This window comes from Mycteria americana, chromosome 12 (assembly GCF_035582795.1).
Source record: "Mycteria americana isolate JAX WOST 10 ecotype Jacksonville Zoo and Gardens chromosome 12, USCA_MyAme_1.0, whole genome shotgun sequence".
NCBI classification, from domain to species: Eukaryota; Metazoa; Chordata; class Aves; order Ciconiiformes; family Ciconiidae; genus Mycteria; species Mycteria americana.
In genome coordinates this window covers 15,509,000-15,530,474 of record NC_134376.1, presented here as the reverse complement: position 1 = coordinate 15,530,474, position 21,475 = coordinate 15,509,000, and the positions used below count along the sequence as shown (strand labels likewise).

General features: G+C 36.0%; 1 protein-coding gene across 4 annotated transcripts in view; it reads left to right on the top strand.

The window, feature by feature from the left end:
• The first annotated feature begins 3,196 nt into the window (after window positions 1-3,196).
• RBFOX1 (RNA binding fox-1 homolog 1) overlaps window positions 3,197-21,475 on the top strand; it is a 270,326-nt gene continuing 252,047 nt past the window's right edge. For all 4 annotated transcript variants that reach the window (XM_075515196.1, XM_075515194.1, XM_075515197.1 and 1 more), the window contains exon 1: window positions 3,197-3,401. In XM_075515196.1, coding sequence (XP_075371311.1) covers window positions 3,315-3,401 — 87 coding nt within the window. In that variant the 5' untranslated portion in view covers window positions 3,197-3,314. The remainder of the gene's footprint in view (window positions 3,402-21,475) is intronic.

Here is a 21,475-nt window from a genome sequence, read left to right as displayed (position 1 = left end):
TTTATGGTCAAATTTCATGTATTCAATATATTCTTGCAGAACAGGAGTGACCATTAATGCTAACTAATGGTGAACTGTAAAACTTAAGACAAATTTCCTTTTTGTGTGGCTGGGAGGGAGAAAAAAAATGTTGGTATAAACTGGTGAAGCTGATGTAGTTGCATTGGCGTAAGTTCAGAATTTGGCACGGGGCGGAGATGCGAGTAAAGCTGTATTGTACTTCTGTGGTTTTGATTCACAGAGGTTTGTGCGAACTTAGGTAGCTGATGCACACATGGGACATCATCAAAGAGTCCAACCAGAAAGTCAGAGCTCGGATTTGGAGTGCCATACGGCTATACATTTAGAAGCATGTTGTTATAGTGAGGCAAGCAAAGCATCCTTTCATTAAAACAGGTAACTACAGTTTATTTTCAAAGTTTATTTTTGTATATTACAATCTGCAATGTAGTAAATATAAAAGCTTTTCAGACATTTGATATTTTCATTATTCTTGAATGTTTCTACTGCTTGCAAAGGACTGGAAGGGTCCTCCCGTAAGTTGCCGAGTTCAGACTACCACTATTGGCATCATACAATTTTCTTTTATAAGCTATCTTTTTTTGTTACTGTGGATTTGGAAGGCTGTTCTAGACCCTCACTTAGGCAACGCCAAAATACTTTCAAAAAATAACATGAAAAAATATTTTCAGTCTAAGTTTATTCATAACCAGTTTTTCCTTGATTTTAGTGTGTCAGGATTGTCCTTAGCTTAAACAGTCTCTTCCTCCTACTGTTTTCTTCCCCGTTCAGAGATTGTTTTCCTAGGATAAACAAATCAAACTTTTTAGGTTCCTGTTACAACATAGTTGCTCCATTCCCCTGAACAACACAAAAGGGACTTTCTCTACAGCTGTTGTAGTTGAATCTGACCTTTTTTTTTAATGTGGATGAAGAGAACTGTATGCTATTGGAAGTACCTCAAAGAAATTAAGAAATACTGATAATTTGCCTTCTCCTTTTTGCATCACACTAGCAGCTCAAAGTCCTTAAACAGATGCAATGAGGTCCTGCTTTTCCTCCTCCTGAGTTTGGAACTGAAGTTTCTGTTATTAGCAGAAGCGTGACCTTACGTTTTGTATTATTGAATTTCATCTCGTTTCTATTAATACAGTCCGTAAGGTTGAGCAATTCTTTCTATATAATATTCTTATCCTTCCCAGTCTTGACAGTACCTTCCAACTTTATGTCATCAGGAAATTTCATCAGCATGTTGCCTTGTGCCAAAATAATTAATGAAAACGTTAAGCAAAAACTGTCCCAAAACAGATCTCAGAAAAGCTTCCCTTGAGCCCGTGCTTCCCTGTACAAATCATCTTGTTCGTTAGGTTTTCTAACATCTTATCAAATACATACATGCTGAAACAAAAAAACAACTAGGTATTTTACAGAGCAATTTAACAATCCTTATTTATGTCAGTTGTCCCACTGGAGTCATTTGAGTAAAGCTTGCAGAATCCATTTTATAATCTCCATTCCTAGGTGAAAGAAATCTTTCTCTTCAAATGCAGCTCACTGACCAAACAAATAGGTAGTAGTTTAAATGAACCTTTTTTTTAAGAAATTAAATACTTTAAATGAGTTGTAATGGCAACTCGCTTTCTCATATATACCTTTTGTTTATATATTTCTGTATGAAAGTTAATAACTGGTTTTGTATTGGAATTTATGAAAATCTTTTGGCAAAACCCACGATGTGTCAGCCTACTGTGTGCTTAATAATTAAACTGCAGGGTTCTGTTCCTTAATAAGAAAAGAGCAAGAAATATGATTAATAGCTAAGTATAGTCAGCTAACCAGTGTGAACAGCGTTATCCCCAACAGAAAAGTGAAGCGATTCTGTAACAGGAGACGGAACTAGGTAAACATCACTTCATCATGTGACAATTGCTGTCCTCATTGGCAGGCTCTCAAAGGAGCATCCCAGAGGGTCACAATTCAACATCTAAAGTTAGCAATGGTATAAGGCTCATGGTAACAAGGGCCAACATGCAGCTGCTAAGGTAGATTTCTAAATCATGCAAGACGGCTGCCTTGATACATGAGAATCAATTACGGAAAACCTTTCACGATGGTCAAAATGTGACATTAAATAATTGAGTATCACATCAAATCTTGTCTGCAATTAGTTATCTGGAAAAGTAATTATGCAACAAAATCAAGTAGCTGAAATTAGTGATGTGAAGCACCCTGGTTATTCAAAGACTGTAGGAGAGTGTTTTGGTTGGGTTTTTGGTTGGGTTTTTTTTGTTTTTTGTTTTTTTACTTTTGTAACATGAAGTTTTAAGCACCTAACTAATTCTTTATTGAATTAAAAAAATCTTGCTCAGTTGTAATTCTTGTCATTAGTCATATCTGCAATAGAAGATACATTGCACATAAAACAGGTGTTAATGACTAAGTTTGTTTTGTCTGAAGTAAAAACAATTAGCTGTGGAAGAGAATGTCTTGCAAGTAGTACATTAAAAACCAAATCTGTTTTGTTTAGGGGGGGAAAACAGCCTAAATTTCACTCTTTTGTCTCTTACACTAAGAGTGTAAATTTAATCGGAGAACAGATATGAAATACTCTAAAGGTCAAATTCGTTCTTTTTAAAAAAGCTATGATAAATGTAACAAAGTAGATGTTGTGAAAGGTTAGAAAAGCCATTAAAATATAATTTATACTAATAGAAGTAGTTAGCTTGCATCAGTTAGCGCAAATATTCAAAATAAGCAAGAAAAATATAATGAAACAAACCAGAATATGTATCCAGTGTAACAGACTTAAGTTTAAACTCTCACATGAATATTGTTTAACAGCTTATAAATACAGGGAAACATTTATTTACGCAATCATGATAAACCTGATTATTTTTAAATGGCTTCTACTAGTAACTGTTGTCATGTATATGCCAGAACTGATAGGAAAATTAATTCTAATCGGTAGATCTGTACAGAATTTGATCTGTATGTGTATAGTACTTAAAAATTTGAACTGATAAAGAGTAGTTGGTTAGTCATGTTATTTAAGCTGGTCCCAAAATAGCACCTTCCTTTTTTGGTAGAGTTAGGTTTGCAGCTGTTGTCTCTATCTGTTGTCTCTGAAGAAAATTTTAACATTAAGAGTTGCTGACGTCAATTTTTTTCTTTTTTTTACAGCTGATGTGGGCTTTGCCCCTGACAGAAGTTATTTGGTTCTAGCTCTGAGTTTGGAAGAAGTTGGTATATAGATTTTCCCCTAACTTTCAATTGATGTGTTTAGCTTTAGTGGGAGTAATACTATCACTTAAACCATGTTGTCGTCTCAAGGAGTTTTGCTACATCCATATGGAGTGCCAATGATTCTGCCGGCAGCACCATACTTCGCTGGACTTGTTCAGGTAATGCAAGGCCGCTTCCAACAAGCAACTTAACTCTAGTGCACTTAGAGTAATAATTGGAATTTTTATGGTTGAGAAAGCAAACACTTTTAATACAGGCAAAAGCTCTCATGTAGTCAGTGAGAAGACAGTAGGAAATCAAAAAGATGGATCACCCTAATCTGTGTATTGACATCTCTCATGGCTGAATAAATGGTGTAGTTGAGCTATATTTGCTTGTATTGATTTGTCTGCTGTTTAACATTCATGCCTTTGCTTCACGAGGTTGACCACAGGGCAGAGGATTTGCTATCCATTCTAGGTTTCTGAGGGAGTCAGCATTCCCACGGCAGGTCATAAGACAAAGTAACTTACCATGATGTGTTTAGGTTAAGTGTTTTAGCACAGCAAATATGAATAGTGTTAAATATGCATTAATTCATATGTTATGCGTAACACTGAATGAAAAAGGGTTTGTGTTTTTGTGTGTATAGAAATATATCACCCTCACAGAATATTTATGCACCTCTTATTAATTCTTTGGAGCCCTGAAAGTGTAAGATCTTGCTTCAGGGCGAGAGTTCTGTATCTTAGAAGTTAACTGGCAATTACTAGATTTAGTTGTTGTTGTGTTGTCTGTTTTTGATTTCATTTTATTTTCATCATAAAGTGGTACTACTGAATTTTCTGCTGTTAGACTTAGGATTTTGAATAGATCATGTAGATGCTAATTAAGCATAAAGTATTCTATAGTTTACAGTATTAGAAGACATTAAGAAAGAATTCAACATTTCCAAGCATTAACAAAATGAAAAAAGTGTACCCTATAAATGGCAGTAGTTAGATATTATGCATTAACAGGGTTGAGAGAGACACATGTGTATTATGGCATTTCTGTGTCATGCTAGTGATCAGTCAAATTAACTGTGGAGGAGAGGCAAATTTTCATTGTGCTCCTTTACTACAACAGTTAGCTGGCGTTGAGAGGCAATCACAGCATGAAACAGGTTTTTTCCCATATAGGTCCATTCAGTAATCAAAGACTGAGTTGTGTTCTTCACTTTAGGCTTAATATCAGACACATATGTCTAAAATCGAAATATAGCATTGCACAGTGGCCATTATCAGGTGTTGAAAAACTGTGTCGCCTGGGACACGCAAGCTGATGCTGTTTTTTTATGCAGTGAGACACGGTAGCACACTTGAACACATCAAGCAGGCCTTCATATCTATTAGAATTTGGGGATGAAGGTCGGACGCTAGAGCTCAGTCAGACCCTGTGCCATCCTGTCCAATAAATAATTACAAGCAAATCATGCCTTTCACTCTATGCTGATTGTTGTTGAAATTGCTTTTGAAAGTTCTCATAAGTTCCTGTTATAGATTAAGTGCCGGTGTAGGAAAAATAACTGCACCCAACTGAAATGGGTGAATGTAATCAGGTTTAATGGACTCGAGAGCTTGTTGGGAATTAAATAACTATTGATTTGTTGGAAAGTTGCTGTCATTACAAAATGCCACTCTGGACGCATTATCCAAGCAGATAGATTAGAAGAAAGCACCTTTTGAAAATTCGGGATGCCTTATTTCAAATCTTTTTTCTTTTCTTTCTTTTCTTGGAAAGATATATCCAGGCCTATGCTACTCCATTAGCATAGGTCTAAAATAGTCAAGCAATCAGAATTGTTCTACAAAAAAATAGGTATGCTTACAGGTATAGTTGAAAAATGTTCTTCATATGGATACTTCTCTAGTCTCTCCTTTTCTCTTCCTCTCCCTAATGTCATACCTGAAAATTGCATTTTGGAAACAGAACAAATGTTTGAGTTATTGTCTTAGTGGGTGAAGTAGAACATTAAATGGTTTAACCACTTTCTCACCACAAGTTTTTATCCACATTTGCAGTATCTGCAGTCAGCTTATGATACTAGAATGCTTATTGTTTGTCTCTTAGAGTAAACCTAAGTAAAGTATCCAAAATAAATAATGCAAAGGACACTCGACAGGCATATTTATATCATCCTCTTCTAAGCAGTAATTACATAATGTTCAGAACTTGAATGGAAATTTTCTTCAAAAATATGCCTTGATAAACTGATTATGCAAATGTTTTTACTGGGTTGCAGGTTGAGAGCCACAACCCTGAAGTATTTTCAAATACAAAGCTGTTTTAACATTTTAGAGGCTTATAAGATTGCAATTTACTTATTTGCATGGATTTCTACAGAAAGTAGATCTATTTCTGATTAGGGATTCCCCATGATTTCCAATTGGATTTACACCAAGATTGCATATGAAAACAGTGTAGAGTATTGCGTAGAGATTTGGGGGACTATTTCGTGGAGTTTTTTTCATGTTTTCTGTTACATGGTTGAGCAAGAGAGAGCTCAGATCTCTGTGGAGGACTGTCAGTCTTCAGGGGTTCTGCACCTTCAAGTGCTGTATATTATTTTACTTTATGCTGTGTATGTGCAGCCTATTCCAGCCTCTCCTCCTAAATTCGTCAGTAAACTCTATCCTACATCCTCTGCTTGCTGTTGTCACACCCTCTTGTTACAGAGTACTGGAATGTGTGAAACTTGGGACAAACGAAAAAGGGCAGATACTGTGGTTACATCTCTGGAAACACTTTAGATAAACAGCCATGTGTATTTTCCCAATTGCATGTATTATTCTATTAAGAAGATTTGTATTCCTCTTTCTGAGATCGTATGTTTGACTGAGGCGATGAAAAATGGAATGCATATGTTCTTGGAGAGAGAGAAGGTAGTTGTTCAGAGTTACAGATATGTCAAAATGTATCAAATTATGTTAAATATACTTGCAAACTTAGTTTTATTTTCCAGTAAATAAATATACCTTTAAAAAACTTATTAGAATGATGGTGGTATTATTGCCTATGATTTCCTAAAGCATTTTTAAATGAGAAAAATAAAATATCTTTTCCTCTCCCTTCTTCCTCCTGGGTGAAACTGTAGGAGGAAAAAACTCACATGAAAGTACAAATGATGCATAAATAGCATTATGCCTCATGTGGGTGGAGAGATGTTTTCTGACTTGGCACAAAAGAGGTACTGGTGGCTTCACAGGCTGTCACAATTCCACTGCCGTGAGGACCAAAGCGGGTACTGCAGGCCAGCAGCTGCCTATGCTGGGGACAGCAAGGCCCACTTTGTGTCAAAACTATCCTGCTGTTCCTCCTGGCAGGTGAGAGAAAAAAATGCCATAGAGGATTAAGTGGCAATCCAGTAAAAGACTTCGTATCCTGCCCTTGGTTTATATCCCCCTTTTGTCATTTGATTCCCATGGGGGAACCCTTCTGTCCAGGTAAGCAGTGAAGTCAGCAGGGTGTCACATGAACAAGATCCGTCGGCGTTGGCCAGGCGGTGGGACCATTGCCCTGCTGTCAGGAAGCGTGGCTGTGTGCTGCTGTACCGTCTTGCATGTTCTCAGAATAAACATGGGAAACAAAGTGCTGTTTATCATTAAAATTACAAAGTGCAGCATCAAAGAAACTATTTCGCAATTCGTAGAAGAGTGGTATGTTTTGCAGAATAATAAGTTAAATGTCTCCGTATTAGCTTCATCTTTCGTGGCTTTGAGTGTTTTAGTTATATAAAAACTTCGCAATTGCTCTGGATACTTGGAATGTTAGGTTTATGATAAAATATTTTAAAAACACAAGTGCAATACATGACATTTTAATGATGGATGCTGAATTATCTATTACATGGCTGGTTTAGGTGGCTCAATTTCCATTTAGGAGGAGTTCATATACATTATTATAAAAAGTACTAAGGTTGAAATTACTTAGACTTTTCAGTAAACTAAAGTAAAGTAAACTAAAGTAAACTTCAGTAAAGAAAGAGACAGTTCTATTTAATACAAAATGCACTACTTAAATTTGAAGATTAAAAAGATGGGTTTTTTTCTGAATATGGTCAGTATTTTTTAAAGTATGCTTTTATTTTAGCGTAGTGACCAGAAAAGCTCTAAGAGTTCTGAGGGTTTTAGCTTATGTTCTTTGCTAAAGACTTCAGCCAGCCAAGCTAAAAGCTTTTCTTCTACTTTTATTTGCTTATTTATTTGTGTGGTAGTGAAGAGGGGTAGAAGAAAAGTAGGAAATAGATGGCTGTTGATTGAATATTTTAATAAACTGGGAATTACCGTACTTTTAAGTACATCATTCTTCAGCTTAAATTATTCTTAAGATATTTTGATTATATCTGTGCATCTGATTTTCCATAACTAGCGTGTTTGCCTGACAACTGGGAAAGTGGTAATGTGGAGACAGTTCCATTTTATTTTAGGGCCAAGTGAGAGAATTGCCTAGAATATGCTGTGAAAAGTAGTGGTGCAGACTTCTTCACAGTTCCATCTTCACCCGTCTGTAAAATCCTTGTTTTAGTGCTGTATTGGGAAGTGCTAGCAGTGAATGCGTTCAGAATACTTGTAGATGCTAGTGTGTTAGGCTACCTGCAAAATCACACTCACTTTCTGGCAGTCCAGTTTTGGAAAATGTTGTGGATATGTTGTGTTACCTTACATTAAAAAGGTTTTTGTAATTTAGTAGTTTTTATTTGAGTAATGCATTTGAAATAGAAATGATGAGAGGTTTCAGTTCTTCCCATCTTGCCTGAAGTGGTGTATAGTTGTTTCAGTTGTTTTTAAATTACGATCTAGTGGAATGCAGTGCATAATTTCTGTTTACATTGGCTGAATTGCCTATTTGAAATGCAGTAAGTAGATGATTTACCTTAGATGCAGATTTATTCAGGCTTGATTGTGTTGTTCTGTCTTTCCAAGTGATAAGGGTCTCCTATTGCTAGTACTGTACTCCCAGCACTTTGTGAGTGGAGGACTAACATGTTTTACTACTGCAATCACTTTTCATTTGAGTGTGTATTTTGTTCTTTTTTTGAGAGAGTATATCTAAAATTTCATATCTCTCTCAGTCTAAGAGTTGCAAAGTTTTTCTCCCTTCTGTATAAAAGTACTTTTAATAGGAGATGTAAAGGTGGCGGTGATAGTGATGGATGTGGTCTGTATTACTTTGTTTACAAAAATTTTCAGTTATCAATGTTTAAACCTCTGAAAGTACTTCAGATTTTTTTTTTCCTTTTGATACATGGATCAAGCGATGTAGGCAACATGCATTCCCTGTGAAACCTGTCATTTGCTCAAGAGGCTACAGACAGCTTGAAAGTATTTTGTTATTGCTATTGCAAGAGTTTATTTTCTTTTAACTTGCCTTTGTTTCTTGCTAATAAGTGCAGATATCATAAAATACCTGGCGAGTGAATCTGCAGGGGGGAGAGGGAGGGGCAATGACATAGAATGTCTTTCCCATTGACCAAAAGAACTTTTTTAGTGAGAAGGATAGCCTATTGAAATAGTTTTAGTTTGACTAAGAAACAAGTGGTTATTTTCTCCTCCCATCTGTGTAATTTTGTCTCGCTAGCCTTTATTTCAGAAATCAATGGGTAACATAATTTGAACGAGTCGGGCAATACGACACTACCTCTTATTCAGTCAGCTCGGCCAACGTTGTGTTACAGTCAGGGCTTCTTTCTGAGCTCAGCAAAAAAGCAGAAGATTTAATCTGACACCCAACAGGCAGAATTTTTTCCTGTCCCACTTTTGCATGCAATATCAATATTAATGAATTTTAGACTTTATGATATATAATTATGGTGACTAGCTTGTGTGTTGGATAATACACCACAATGGCATGTTTTAGTATGGTGAGGAACTGGGTAAATCTGGGCCTTCATGGCTGCAGCTTCCGCAGTGTTTTTTAAGTGGAATAAGTAAAAGGATATTTGAGTTTGTATGAACAGAATAGTTTCTATAGATAGAATAACTTTCATTAGGACAGGTTCTACTTATTTGTTCATCCCCTAAATAAGACAAAACTTTTAAGGTTTGGATTCTCTGCAAAAGCAGATTATTTAATCTGGCTCCCCGAACTAGAAGCCAGCAAGCTGATACAGCTATTTCCAAGGATCTGGGATTTCAGCTGTTTTGGGTTTTTTGGGTTTTTTTGTTTGGTTGGTTTTTTTGACTCATGCATAATCATCAGTAATAAAAATTCTGATGGCCAGATAATGCCAGGAGACACAACTTTGAAGTTCTGTTGCTTTCAGTAGAATGATACACAACTGATATCAAAGTATCCTTGTATATCTAGATATAGAACAATTATTTTTATGGAGTGGCTTGCATATTTTACCTATTCAGCTTCTGATAAGTGATCTTGTGTTACATGAGCTGAAGTTAGAAACCCAGATAAAGTACATCTTTTGTTTTATTTGGTCTGTTTGCTCGCTTGCTTTTTTTAACTGAGGTATGCAGGTAACTGTTTTCTCAGAACTGGTTTCAAAGAGGGTGTTGTAAAAACATATGAAATGTCTATTTCAATAGACCAGGTTGTGGAAAAAAATATGGTAAGGTCATCGTAATTTAAGCTATAAATACTTTTGGTTGAAGTAATTGGGGATTGCATTTGAACTGTTCTATTACTAGCTGAGAGTGATGGAATCACACCTGGCTAAGTATTTGCCAGCTAAATATCACAGCTGTCTTAAGTTTATGAGTGTGAGAAGGGTTCACAGATAATTTGAAAATTTGGGGGGTTTTTTTAGTGTAGTGACAGGTCATGAACACTGTAAATAGATAATAGAGATTTGATCCAGGTAAATTTTCTGTGTCAGAGTTTCGACTTGTGTTTCAGGAGATTCAGATTATTGTGGATTATGGTAAATTTTGATACCCTGGTTCCTTCTCTTCCTCTAGTGGCCAGAGATGCATGAACCAGATAGCTTGGAGGATGACTGCATCCTCTTTAATTCTGATGGTTTTATTACATCAATAAAGAACATCTTTTTTTTTTTTTTCATCTATGTATTGTTTTATTGCTGATCAAGCTGAGAAGAAAGTAAAAGTTTCTTGCCTATATATCGAAGAGTCGGAATGGTTCATATTCTGCTTTTTAAGATTTTGTTTGAGGACTTTGAATTAAATGAAACAAATTATACATTTCAAGGAAACGTTATTCAGACTTTAGTGGAAAGTATCCTTAAGTGAAAGCCACTTATTAGGTTAAAGCTAAAAATACTCATAAAGTAGTGAACTGATCTGAACTGTGCTGGGTTTTTTGGTTTTTTGGGTTTTTTTCTTTTTTTTGGGGGGGGGGGGGGGGGATTGTTTTTTTGTTTTTTTTTTTTTTAATTCTGAGAGATTAAAAATCTGGTGAAATCATCATTACCCTAGTGCTTTTTCATCTTGCAGAGCTAGAAGTACACTTTTCTTATGTCTCTGTCCTTACTTTGCCATACTAATTCAAAAGCATGTAACGCCCTCCTGTATGCTAACTAGTAAAATTTAAGAGTAATGGAGGAGAAAATGGTAGGTTGTTTATATATTGTTTTACTATGATAAATGTCTATGACCCCTTGCTTTCTCTGTAACATTTGAATATCTAGCAAATACAGTAAAATGCATCTCCAGCCATCTTAGACGTGTAAACTGCAAAACATCTAACCCAGGTAAGAGAGCGGCTGCCAAAATGCAAATACATAGATTTCTCTGAAGGGTGCCAGCAACTATGCAGGTATGCATCAGCTGTCTTCATTTTTACTGACAGCAGTACTATATACAAGCATGTTTCAAACACTTTGAGAACAAATCATGTTGACACTTGAGAGCAAGAAAGAGAAAAAAGGGAACTTCCAAACTTTACTTGTCTTCCATCCTAGAGAAAATCTTAGAATTATACTAAATCAGAACCTGAACATAGGTGAGAATTCCAAAAAGTGATAAGAATAGGTTAACACCACCACCCCACCCCACCCCCGCGCTGCCAGGCTTTTAAAAAGATATAAGCACGTAGTTGGTCAAAAGCAAGAAAGATGACATTTAGTTGAGAAATAAAAGGTGGCTAGAGGTGAGGGAAAGCAGGTCTTCCTGCGTCTGTGAATGATGGTGTAGATAATAATACAAAACGAATCATTCTTTGTTTCCCGACTAGCCTCAGTGTGATGCTGACTTTTAGTGAATTAGTAAACCTGAGCAGTTCTTCCTTACTCCCCAAAGGTAACTTTTCGCTGTACGTGTGACTCGGGTGATTAGGCTCAGTTGGATGCTAAGCTGAGTACTTAATACGGGACCTGCTTCCGTTATCTGAAAGAAAGTTTGAAGTTCTATACCCCCCTATGCAAAATGGTTCCTTATTCTCTAAGTGTTGGGTATGTATTTTATGTGTACAGGGGTTTGTTTTATTTTATTTTTAGGAGAGTGGGTTCAGTGTTTGACCACCTTTTTAGTATTTTTTTTTCCTCTTGTTTCTCTGATGTATTGGATCTTGTCTGTGCAAAAAGAGATTAGAGATAATTTTTTAATATTTTGAGAAATACAGAAAAGCCTATTTTTAATGAAATAAGTGCACATTTACTAAGTTCTTTTTCTCTGACTTAGAATTGCTCTGAAAAACATTATTTGAATATGTTTTTTTAAAAGAAATTTGATCTTGCCAACACTTGAGGTACAGAGAAAGTAAACCTCTGCAACTGTATTTCAATGCCCTGTTAGAATGAAAATATTTTAACTTGAGTTATTAAAAAAACCCACCAAAACATAAATACTATTTAGAGCCATCAAAAAACAGGATGGAAGAGGATGTTGATTGTATGCAAACCAGAAAATACAAATTCTTAAGAAAGCCATGAGGATAATTTTAACAGAGTCTCAACAAAGTTTTATGCTACAGAGCCTGAACCATACTTGAAAAGGTCTGCTTCTCAGTATCTTAAATAATTTATATTTTGTTATGCATTTGTAATATCTAATAAGTACTAAGTGGTTTTTAAGTTTGTGGTACCTGGAAACTATCCTATATTGGAAAGCTGTCTATTCAGGTACAAGCTACAGAGCATGGTTTCACTATTTGATCTCCATTCCAAGGAATGTTACTTTCAGAAGTGCAGCAATCTTTTCTACCTTGTCCTGAGACAGAACAAGGAGAATGAGCAATCTAGTGTGTTCTGTTGTGGCAAGTCATGCAAGAGTCTGTTCTGAGATGAACATGGAAAAGACAGTACAAGCTTTCCTTTCACTAAGGGAAATTAAGTGTAATTGGAGCATCCCCCCCTTCTGGAACACAGGAATAAATTACACTTTTGATTATTACTTTTTTAAAAATCTTGTGTCTAGACACAAAGCTGTACCCATATTTTTTTGTCTTTTTGGCCTTATAATGTCTAAATCCAGAATAAAGCAAACTTGAAATCTTGAAAATATCTAAACCTGTCTGACCAGCTCATAAAATTAAAAATCTAGCTTCCATGTTCTCTTTGTCTTCTCTTTCCATTTAAGACGTAAGTATCCATCTCACTTTTTACTACCTAGATACAATGAGGAGGATCGAGCAGTTATCGTTAGTTGGATCCAGTAACAGAAGAGCATTTAAGGCTAACTGGGACACAGCAGCTAGGGTTAGGCCCAGTTCTCCTTAAAGGACCAGCCAGGCTTTGGCAAATTGTTCTTCCTACTCGATTTTCCCCTATCAAATCAATTCTTATGTTTACCATTCATTTTTTAAAAAGTCTGCAGTTGCAGAAATGGCTCTGTAGTTCCACGTTTGTTTATTCATTCAGAATCTTAAATATAAAATGAAGGAAAGTATTGTGTGTAAGGATTTACTTCGAAATACTTCTAAAGGTACCTAAAATTGTGGATGATTCAAAGGAATTTTTGAAAACTAATCATTCTGTAAGAAAAGAAATCGATGGATTGGTTTCATTGTAGCATTGGTCAATGTGTACTGGGAGAATGTCTTTGCTGGCTCCTGTGGTGACTTCTTTTGTAGACGTAAGTTGTTAAAACACACTCGAGCCTTTTGAACACTGCTGTTATAGGAAATGTAATAAATGCATTGCAGGATTCTCAGAGTACCATTTTTAACTGACGTACTGTGCTGGATTGACTGAAGTGAGTACATGGTCTTTTTACTGCAGAAATGAATGCTTTGATTTTTATGCCTTCCTCCATGAAGGAACAGTTAAAATCAGGCATAGGGAAACGTAACAGATGTTCATACACATTTCCCATCTGAAAATGCTTTCCACTGGCCAAGATGATTGTTAGGCACAATTAAGCCCAGTATATACATCCTGTACTGTAAGCCAAGTCTGCTGAATATGTTCCCAACAGGGAAGCACAGATTTGGAAAGAAGGCAGTTTACATGAACTTTCATCTGCAGTAGATTTTTGAGAGTCACTGTGTGAAAAACCTAAGGAGACCTGACTGACAGCTCTGAGTCTGTGCCCCAATGCGCTGTGCGGTAAACTATATCTTTAAGAGAAACTTTCAATCCATGAGAAAATTTCATATGCGTTTCAGGGATGCTAACACTTGAAATCTGATTTCTGAGTGACATTTGGTATTATGTTGCCAACTGACTTGTGATATTATGCCTTGTAATGTTCCACATTCAGTCTAATTGTCACTGTAATCAGCTTTATGATGGCAACTCTTCATGATGACTACAGGGATATATTTTCCTTTTTTTTGCATATTATGGCTGAAATGTGAGTTACTTTTTGATTTCAGAGGCATGCTGGTAGTGAAGGGAGGAAGGCACTGTAGACCTGCAGACTTTTAAAATCATGTATGACATGTTTATGCAGAGAGTGGGATTTGTCATTTCCAATGATATGATAGAATCTACTGTCGAAAAAGATGGTGAGAACCAAATACTCTTATATTTTGTGATAAGTATTGTAACTGAACACATTATAGTTGGCCTTTCCGGAAAAGCATGCCTTCCTGGTATCTCAAAAACTTGCAGTGATTGACTATTTTCGTTGTATCAGGATATCATACAGACACTATGAAAGTGTGTTGACCTAAAAATGTCAGTGGGTATTTCATATCAGTCATCTTTTGTTTTTTTGTTTTGGGTTTGTTTTTTTTTTTTTTTTTTTGGGGGGGGGGGGATATGACTACGATACAGAAATGCAAGACATTGCTTTTCTGTTGTGTAATGCCTGTCTTTTAATAATGTAAAAAGCTCTGTGCCAGGTCTGTAAAAAGAATCTGTAAGTCTTTTCACTGAAATATGCAAGAAAACTGTAAAACCTGCCTGCTATTCTAGTCTTATTTTTATGTAGTAAAGACACAAATCTGCGAATACTAATTCCCTATTTTTCTCTGGCCTTAGTTCTCCATATAATGTCTTTGTTAAATTCCTCTTCAGATGGATATAAGTAGGGGTTAGTATCTCATGTTATCTTTACTCATGGCAGAAATGGGGAGAAAGTTGGCCTGTAGTCTCATGTGCAGACGATGATACACAGTTATCTGTATTTATGCATAAAGGCAAGCAAGTGAGACTCTTCTGGTTTTCCGAAAAATATGCTTTGTTCCTATGAGAGAGAATGTCTTAAGTATCTCTTTGTTAGTCCTCTGGAACTGGTGGACTTCTGAGGAGTACCTAGAACATTGCTGGGCAGCATATGGCCTTTACATGTACCCAAAAATGATTCTGTGCATGTTAACTTCTGTGGTGGCTATGTGTTTATTTCTGGTACTTGTCCACAAGAAGCATTGTCTTGCTCAAGTGTCTGTGAAATGTAATTTTTATATGCTGTTCTGCAGTCATCTTGAGGTCAGTGTATTCCTGGTGGAAGGTTTCTGGCTGCAAATTTATCTTTTGCATTATTATTGGTTGATTCTTACAGAACTGCACAAAATGATTTTTTAATAAAAGCCTTCCTCTAGCAGAATAATAGCAAAATGCTGACAAAGGTATTTTTATTCTCTTGGTTCCAATAAGAAATGGGAGATCAGGAAGGGAAGAGGTAGTCCAGTGATTCTTTGGTGAATCTTATTTAGCATGGGAGAGATTATTTCAAAATATTAATAAGTGTGTAATATTGTGCTTCTGGATAGATGGGATGACATTTTCTGTTTTACATTTTCAGTTTATGTTAGCTGAATTCATTGGAGAGATTTTCCTCCCCTGAGTTCCAGAAGTTAAGATCAAGTGCCTGAAATACTTGAAAGTAGTTCTGGGTCAGAGCCAGGCTACATAATTATTTAAGCCCATATTTCATAGTTTTATTCTTTGTTGTTGTTGTTGTTTCTGAGCGCTTCTTTTCTGACACAGCAAATAATCTGCACAGTGCTTCATTTTCTTGATACCATTCTATAAGACCGTTGTTGTAATATTAGCTTTTACCCCATGTTTCTCACTTTCTGTATTCTGTATGCCTCTGTTATTTCTCTCACCTTGTTGCTTTAGTAATGTTTTCTTTTTTATGTAACTTGGAACCCTTCTCTGTTACTAGAATGGCATAACCTTTTTTTGCATTTTATTAATTACAATTATCTTCTGAGCACCATTCTTCAGTTCCACTGCAAAAAAATATGATATGGCATCCACAGCATAAAAATAGATGGTGAGTTGGGAATCGGACACCTTCAGAAACAGATCCAAGACATATTTTTAGGGAACGCTGTATACTAGCAAGCATTTAAATTATTTGTGGAAGTATTTCTTGAGAAAGATGCCTGTTAGCTCATGAGGTGATTCTCAAATGTACTGTCTAAAATGCCGTCCGTTTTACTACTAGCTCCCTAACCTTAATGATTAAAACTAAAGAATTAATTTGTCTGTGGATATACTGATCCTATTGTATTGTTAATATTTGTTACATTTACCACTTTGTTCTTCTGTATGCATACATAATTCTGCTTAAGCAGTGTGTTTCCTTGGAGGGAAGGATAAAAGTTATAAATTTAAGTAAAACTTATTTATTGGGGGGGGGGGGGGGGTTGATTGGTTGTTAAATAGCATTTGTGGTTCAAGAATAAGATGAAGTAGTTAGTGTTAATTACCCTCCACACCTTTTTGGAAAAACAGAGTGTACATATTTTGTGACTTTGTTTAATAGTTAGCTTTTGTTCTCTAACAGGACAGGAGACTTTGAATATATATTACCTACTGCAGAAATAGAAAAATCAAATTGAACGTATAATGGTTCTTTTTCTCTCTCTGTCTCAGGACAGAACATTTTTGTTAACAATTGATTCCACGCTCTTTGACGAAAACCATTTCTCTAATGTAACAGAACCTAATTTTTTTTGTTGTTCTCGTCTTCTTTTTTTTTTCCCCAGAACCAGAAAGTGAATCTATACATTTATATAAGAAAGGTTTCTTGCTGTGAACAGGGATTTCCAATTCACAGATTCAAAGATGTTCAAGCCAGGAAGGATCATTATGATAATTCAACCTGTCCTCTTGAATATACATGCTACAGAATTTCTCTCAGAGACTAGCTTAAAGCAGACCTTTGGAAGATACTTCATCTTGTTTTAAACATCCAAGTAATTTTGATTCCATCAGTTTCACTGATACCCTTCTGAAATGTCTGAATGTTTATTTACCCTTGCAGTTAGGATATTGCGAGGCTCTATTTCTCTTTTTTTCTGCTTCCAGCTACTGGTTCCTGCTGGATTTTTTGCTGCAAGATTGAAAACGCAAAATACCCAACAAACACATGAGGAAGCTCTTGAAGTGTACCACCTCCTGGAAGAGATGTATATCACAGACATGGAGAAAAATAGGGAAGGAAGGCACTTTGTGGGATCATGTAATCTACTTCTCTGCCTGAAGGCAAGATCAACTTTGCCTGTGTCATTCCTGACAGATGTTTGTCAAGCCTCTTCTTAAGATCTTGAACGACAGGGACTCTCTAACCTCTCCAGGCATTTTACACTTGCCTGTGTAAATGCCTGGAGAGTAAAAAAACACTAGAGGTGTTTTTTTTCCCCCAATGTCTGAGTTAAGGTCTTTCATTTTGTAATTTAACCTCCCACTGTTGTCTTATGCAGAGTGGGCTTAGAAAATGCATTATTTCCATCCTTTTCATAGTGGCCCATTATCTACTTAAAGACAGCGATGTCAACCTCAGCCTTCTCTTCTTGTGGCAGTGCAATCCTCACTCCTTCAGTCTTTCCTTCTAGAGTTTTCCTTAGCCTACTATAGTTGTGAGACATTATGGATAAGGTTTTTGGATCCACAGAATTATTTAGGTATCTAATTTCTCTTTTTGAGAAAAACATAATATAATGTATGAAGCATAACTTTCCTTCAGATACCTGAAATTGGAGTAGGAGATAATAAAATTTTGCTAGTAGATACAGATGTACAGTGGGGAGGAGAGGGGAGAGTTAACACTAAGTCGTGAGACACAGAGCACTGTGAAGGATGAGTTTATTTTGCTGTTATTAAAAATTTCATTTCAGGATAATCCCTCTGAGATTTAACACGTTATTTTAAAAAAAGCTTCCTAGAGCAGCAGTAAACAAGACACAGTACAGTAGGTTCAAACAATTCATAAATGTTTGGATTTTTTTAAACATCCCATTTATTGAGTCTATTTCTGATACAGTGCTGAAAGAGACAGCAATCATGTTGCCTATGTGTTTGCAAAGAGTGACATTTGTAAAGTAATCTATTTAAATAATCAGCACTCTGAAGCCTTGCCTGCAGTTTTTGGCTGTCAAATTTTGTGAAGTAGGAGGAAGAAAGTTTAAAGCACAGGCTAGGTCTTTACTGATTTTCGCGTATCCCTTCTTCATCAGCAACTCAACCGAGGCTGAATTTTGAGGTGCTGCTTGTATGTGTGGCAGTATCAGTTTCTGTGCCTGGCTTTGTCAAAGCACGTAGTCTGTGCCTCTGAATGTCCACAGAACAGAAGCACCGCATCCTTCTGTCTGGATGTGCTTATTTATATTAGTGTGACAATGCCCCAATCCCTGTTACTACAGAACTGTGTGAAGAAACCTCATTTTACTGTATGGCATTTACATTAACATAGGACATATTTAACTACTGCAATGCACAGGGGTGGCTTTTTGTCCTAGGACGTCATGAGATCACTTTCTGTTACACCCACTGTTTGAGTGGACACCATTATGGAAATTACAGCAGAAAAGCCACAGACTATTTAGATACAAGAAAAGCATGGTCTTCTCCGAAGCAAAAGTGAAACCTCACCACGGTGGGTAATGGTAATCATAAGTGTTATTGGTAGGGATAACTGATTACGTTAATGGCAAAACAGTAAACAAAATGCACATATGCTACCATTGTGTTACCTGCACTTAATATTCCCTGATAATCATCACTACTTTTTAGAGAATTATTATCTTAAAAGTATGATTTCTCCTTTCTTTTTTTTTTCTTATTTGTAAAGATAGGTGACAAAATATGATGTGTGAATACACATACTCTTCAGGTCTTTTAAAACCACAGTGCTGTAAAGTCACATGTTACAAATGGTAATTAATCCATATTTCATTTGACAGCCTCCAGTAAAAGAAGGCATTTTGGCATGTGTTTAGGAACATTCCTGGTCAAGAAGGCACTGAAATTACAGCAAAGCACATGCTAAAGTGCTTTCCTGAATTAGGATCCTAGTACTCAGTAAATATAATCACATTTTCTCAAGTTTTCCCCTAGTGTTAATATTGATGATAGGATCTGAAACTCTGAGGCAAGGATCAAGAACAGTCTGTAATCAGGAAGAGACAGCTAAATGGTCATGGAAAAGCAGAGAGATTAAGAAACACAGAGAAGTAAGGCAAAATAAATGAGCCCTAGCAAAGTGGGATTTATTTGCCAGTTTTTATTTGTATCACTTTATACAGAGTGGCTCAAAAAACCCCATACGTATCACATTTCTGCTTTAAGAAATCTTCTTGCCCTGACATGCTTTTTTTCCTTACTTATTCACAAGAGTGTTAATGTGTTGAGGTGTGCACAGCAGAAATAAACCCAGTTAGAAAATCAGGGCTTAGTGAACGAGGGAAGTGTGGTGGAACCTCACAGCCCTTCTTGAGGGCCTCCAGATGACCATTGCCACGTCTTGTTCTTGTAGAATTTGCTATGTAAACTCGGAGAAGAATGAGAGCTTCCTCCCCTCTTAATGACCAGCACTAAGGAGGGCTTGTAAAAGGTAAAAATGTGATAAGAAATGTCTAAAGATGAATGAGTCACTTTATGACTCACTCCCAGACACAAAATACAGATAATAGAGCATCTTTTTAAAGAAATATTTATGGAGTTTGTATATAATTTTCCATTTATATAATGGAAGAACAGAGGGGAATATAATAATAAGGTTATGATTTCTTCTGCTTAAGCTTCATAATTATAAACAAGATGTTAGTAAATTAAAGCTATCATATTATCAGTATAATTTTTTTGGTTTCTTTTTTCACTGCGATTTACCATTCTCCCCTCTCCTCTAGTTTATGCATCAATGCCTCCATAAATAGGAAGTGATCCTTGTAATGTGGACAAAATCATGAGTGTAAGGCTGGAAACTCCTTTCAGTTTGCTTAATAATACGTTTTATACTTTGTCTCATATATATATCTAAGGATGCATGCCTATTTAATTATATGAGAAAGATTTCTGTCTGGCGCATGTGAGGAGAGATCTGTTTCTCCTGTAGCCTAACATGGAACGTGTATTTTGATTTCATGAAACTTGTCACAGCTGATTTAATCTTTTCAGGGACAGATTTTCAGGTACTTGTATACATTATACAATTAAAATACCTCAACAGTAGTGTTCTTTGGGAGACTTGTACAAAGGACTTGTGTATAGTTTTAAATTCTGTGGACTTGTTGGAATGCAGCACCGTTTTTTAAGGTTGTATCGAGATTGAGTTATTTTGTATGAACATTTCTGTGAGATGTGAATATCACCAGGAACCAGAAAAACAGATGAAATGCTTGCAAAGATAATAAATACTTGATACTTGAAGATTGTACTGAAATTTCTCAATAAGGTAGAGTTTACAATGTTTTAAAATTAGCAAAGATTTGCTACGTGCTTAAAAATTACCAGTTCTCTTTATTTCAGTTGGTGTAGGCATACTCTTTTTTTCACTCGCTGTGTTTATTATCGCCAGGATGTGCTTAAATCATGCTCTATGCTCAGTGAAGCTTTGCTGAAGAATGTCAGTCAATAGCTGCAAAGCTGTCAAGCACTTTTCCCTAAGTTGAATTTACACAGGCACCTCAAGAAGAAATTAATGAAGTCTTGTTTCACTGCACATGTGTAGCCATTTTTAATAAACTTTTAGTGATCTAAAGTACTTTCTGTGCAATTGCATTTTTTTCTGGATTACAAAATGGATAAAAGCTTCACCAGTCTTTGCAGAATGAGGGGAATCGCAGTTTACAATTTTTTGTGGCAAACGTTGACTTTAGGTTGGAGATATGTGAATTTACTCGCTTATTTATTATACCAGTGATAGATTATTCTCACTTCTACTTATATTTGACGAGCTGCGCAGTGCTAAACCCTGCTAAAATGGTGCAAAGACCCAATTACAGAAACTACAAAGGCATGCAAGAGTAAGCAAAGAAAAAACATATAAAAGGATTAAAGATCAAAAATAGAATGATTCCAGTGAAACTGCATTAGGAGACATCAGGCAGGAAAACATGAAAGAATTAGAGTATGAAGAACAAAGCTTTATAAAGCTTCTGAAAACTGACAAACATATTTTAAAAATTATTTGTTAACTCTATTTATTAGAATGAAAATAATTTATTGGCAAAGTACCTGTTTTTCAATGTTGTAGTTAACTAAACCCTTGAATTGTGTTCTTCATACATTTTGTTTATGGAGTTTGAGTTTTGTCTGCAGAGTAGTGGTAGCTGGCTTTAACCAAGGATTTAAAAAGTAAATTGTATCTTTAATTTTAAATAAAACCCTATCTAGGATTTATGAAGAATTGCAGGGTGGATTTACTCTAATGCATGCTTACCGGTGTTAAACATGCCGACCATTTTATTCCTTCTGTGGCTTTAAACACTACCTTTCCAGCTAACCCTTATTTCCTTACAGAGTAGACATGGTGTTGCACTGTATCTAGAGCGCTGACAAAATTCTGGTGCAGTCGGGAAGGAAATGGCATTTGACCCTTACTTTTCTTCATACTAATGACTATTGTGTAGAATTCATTTTCTTTGCACAGGGAACTGGGAGAATGGGATAAATGAAAAATAAGCC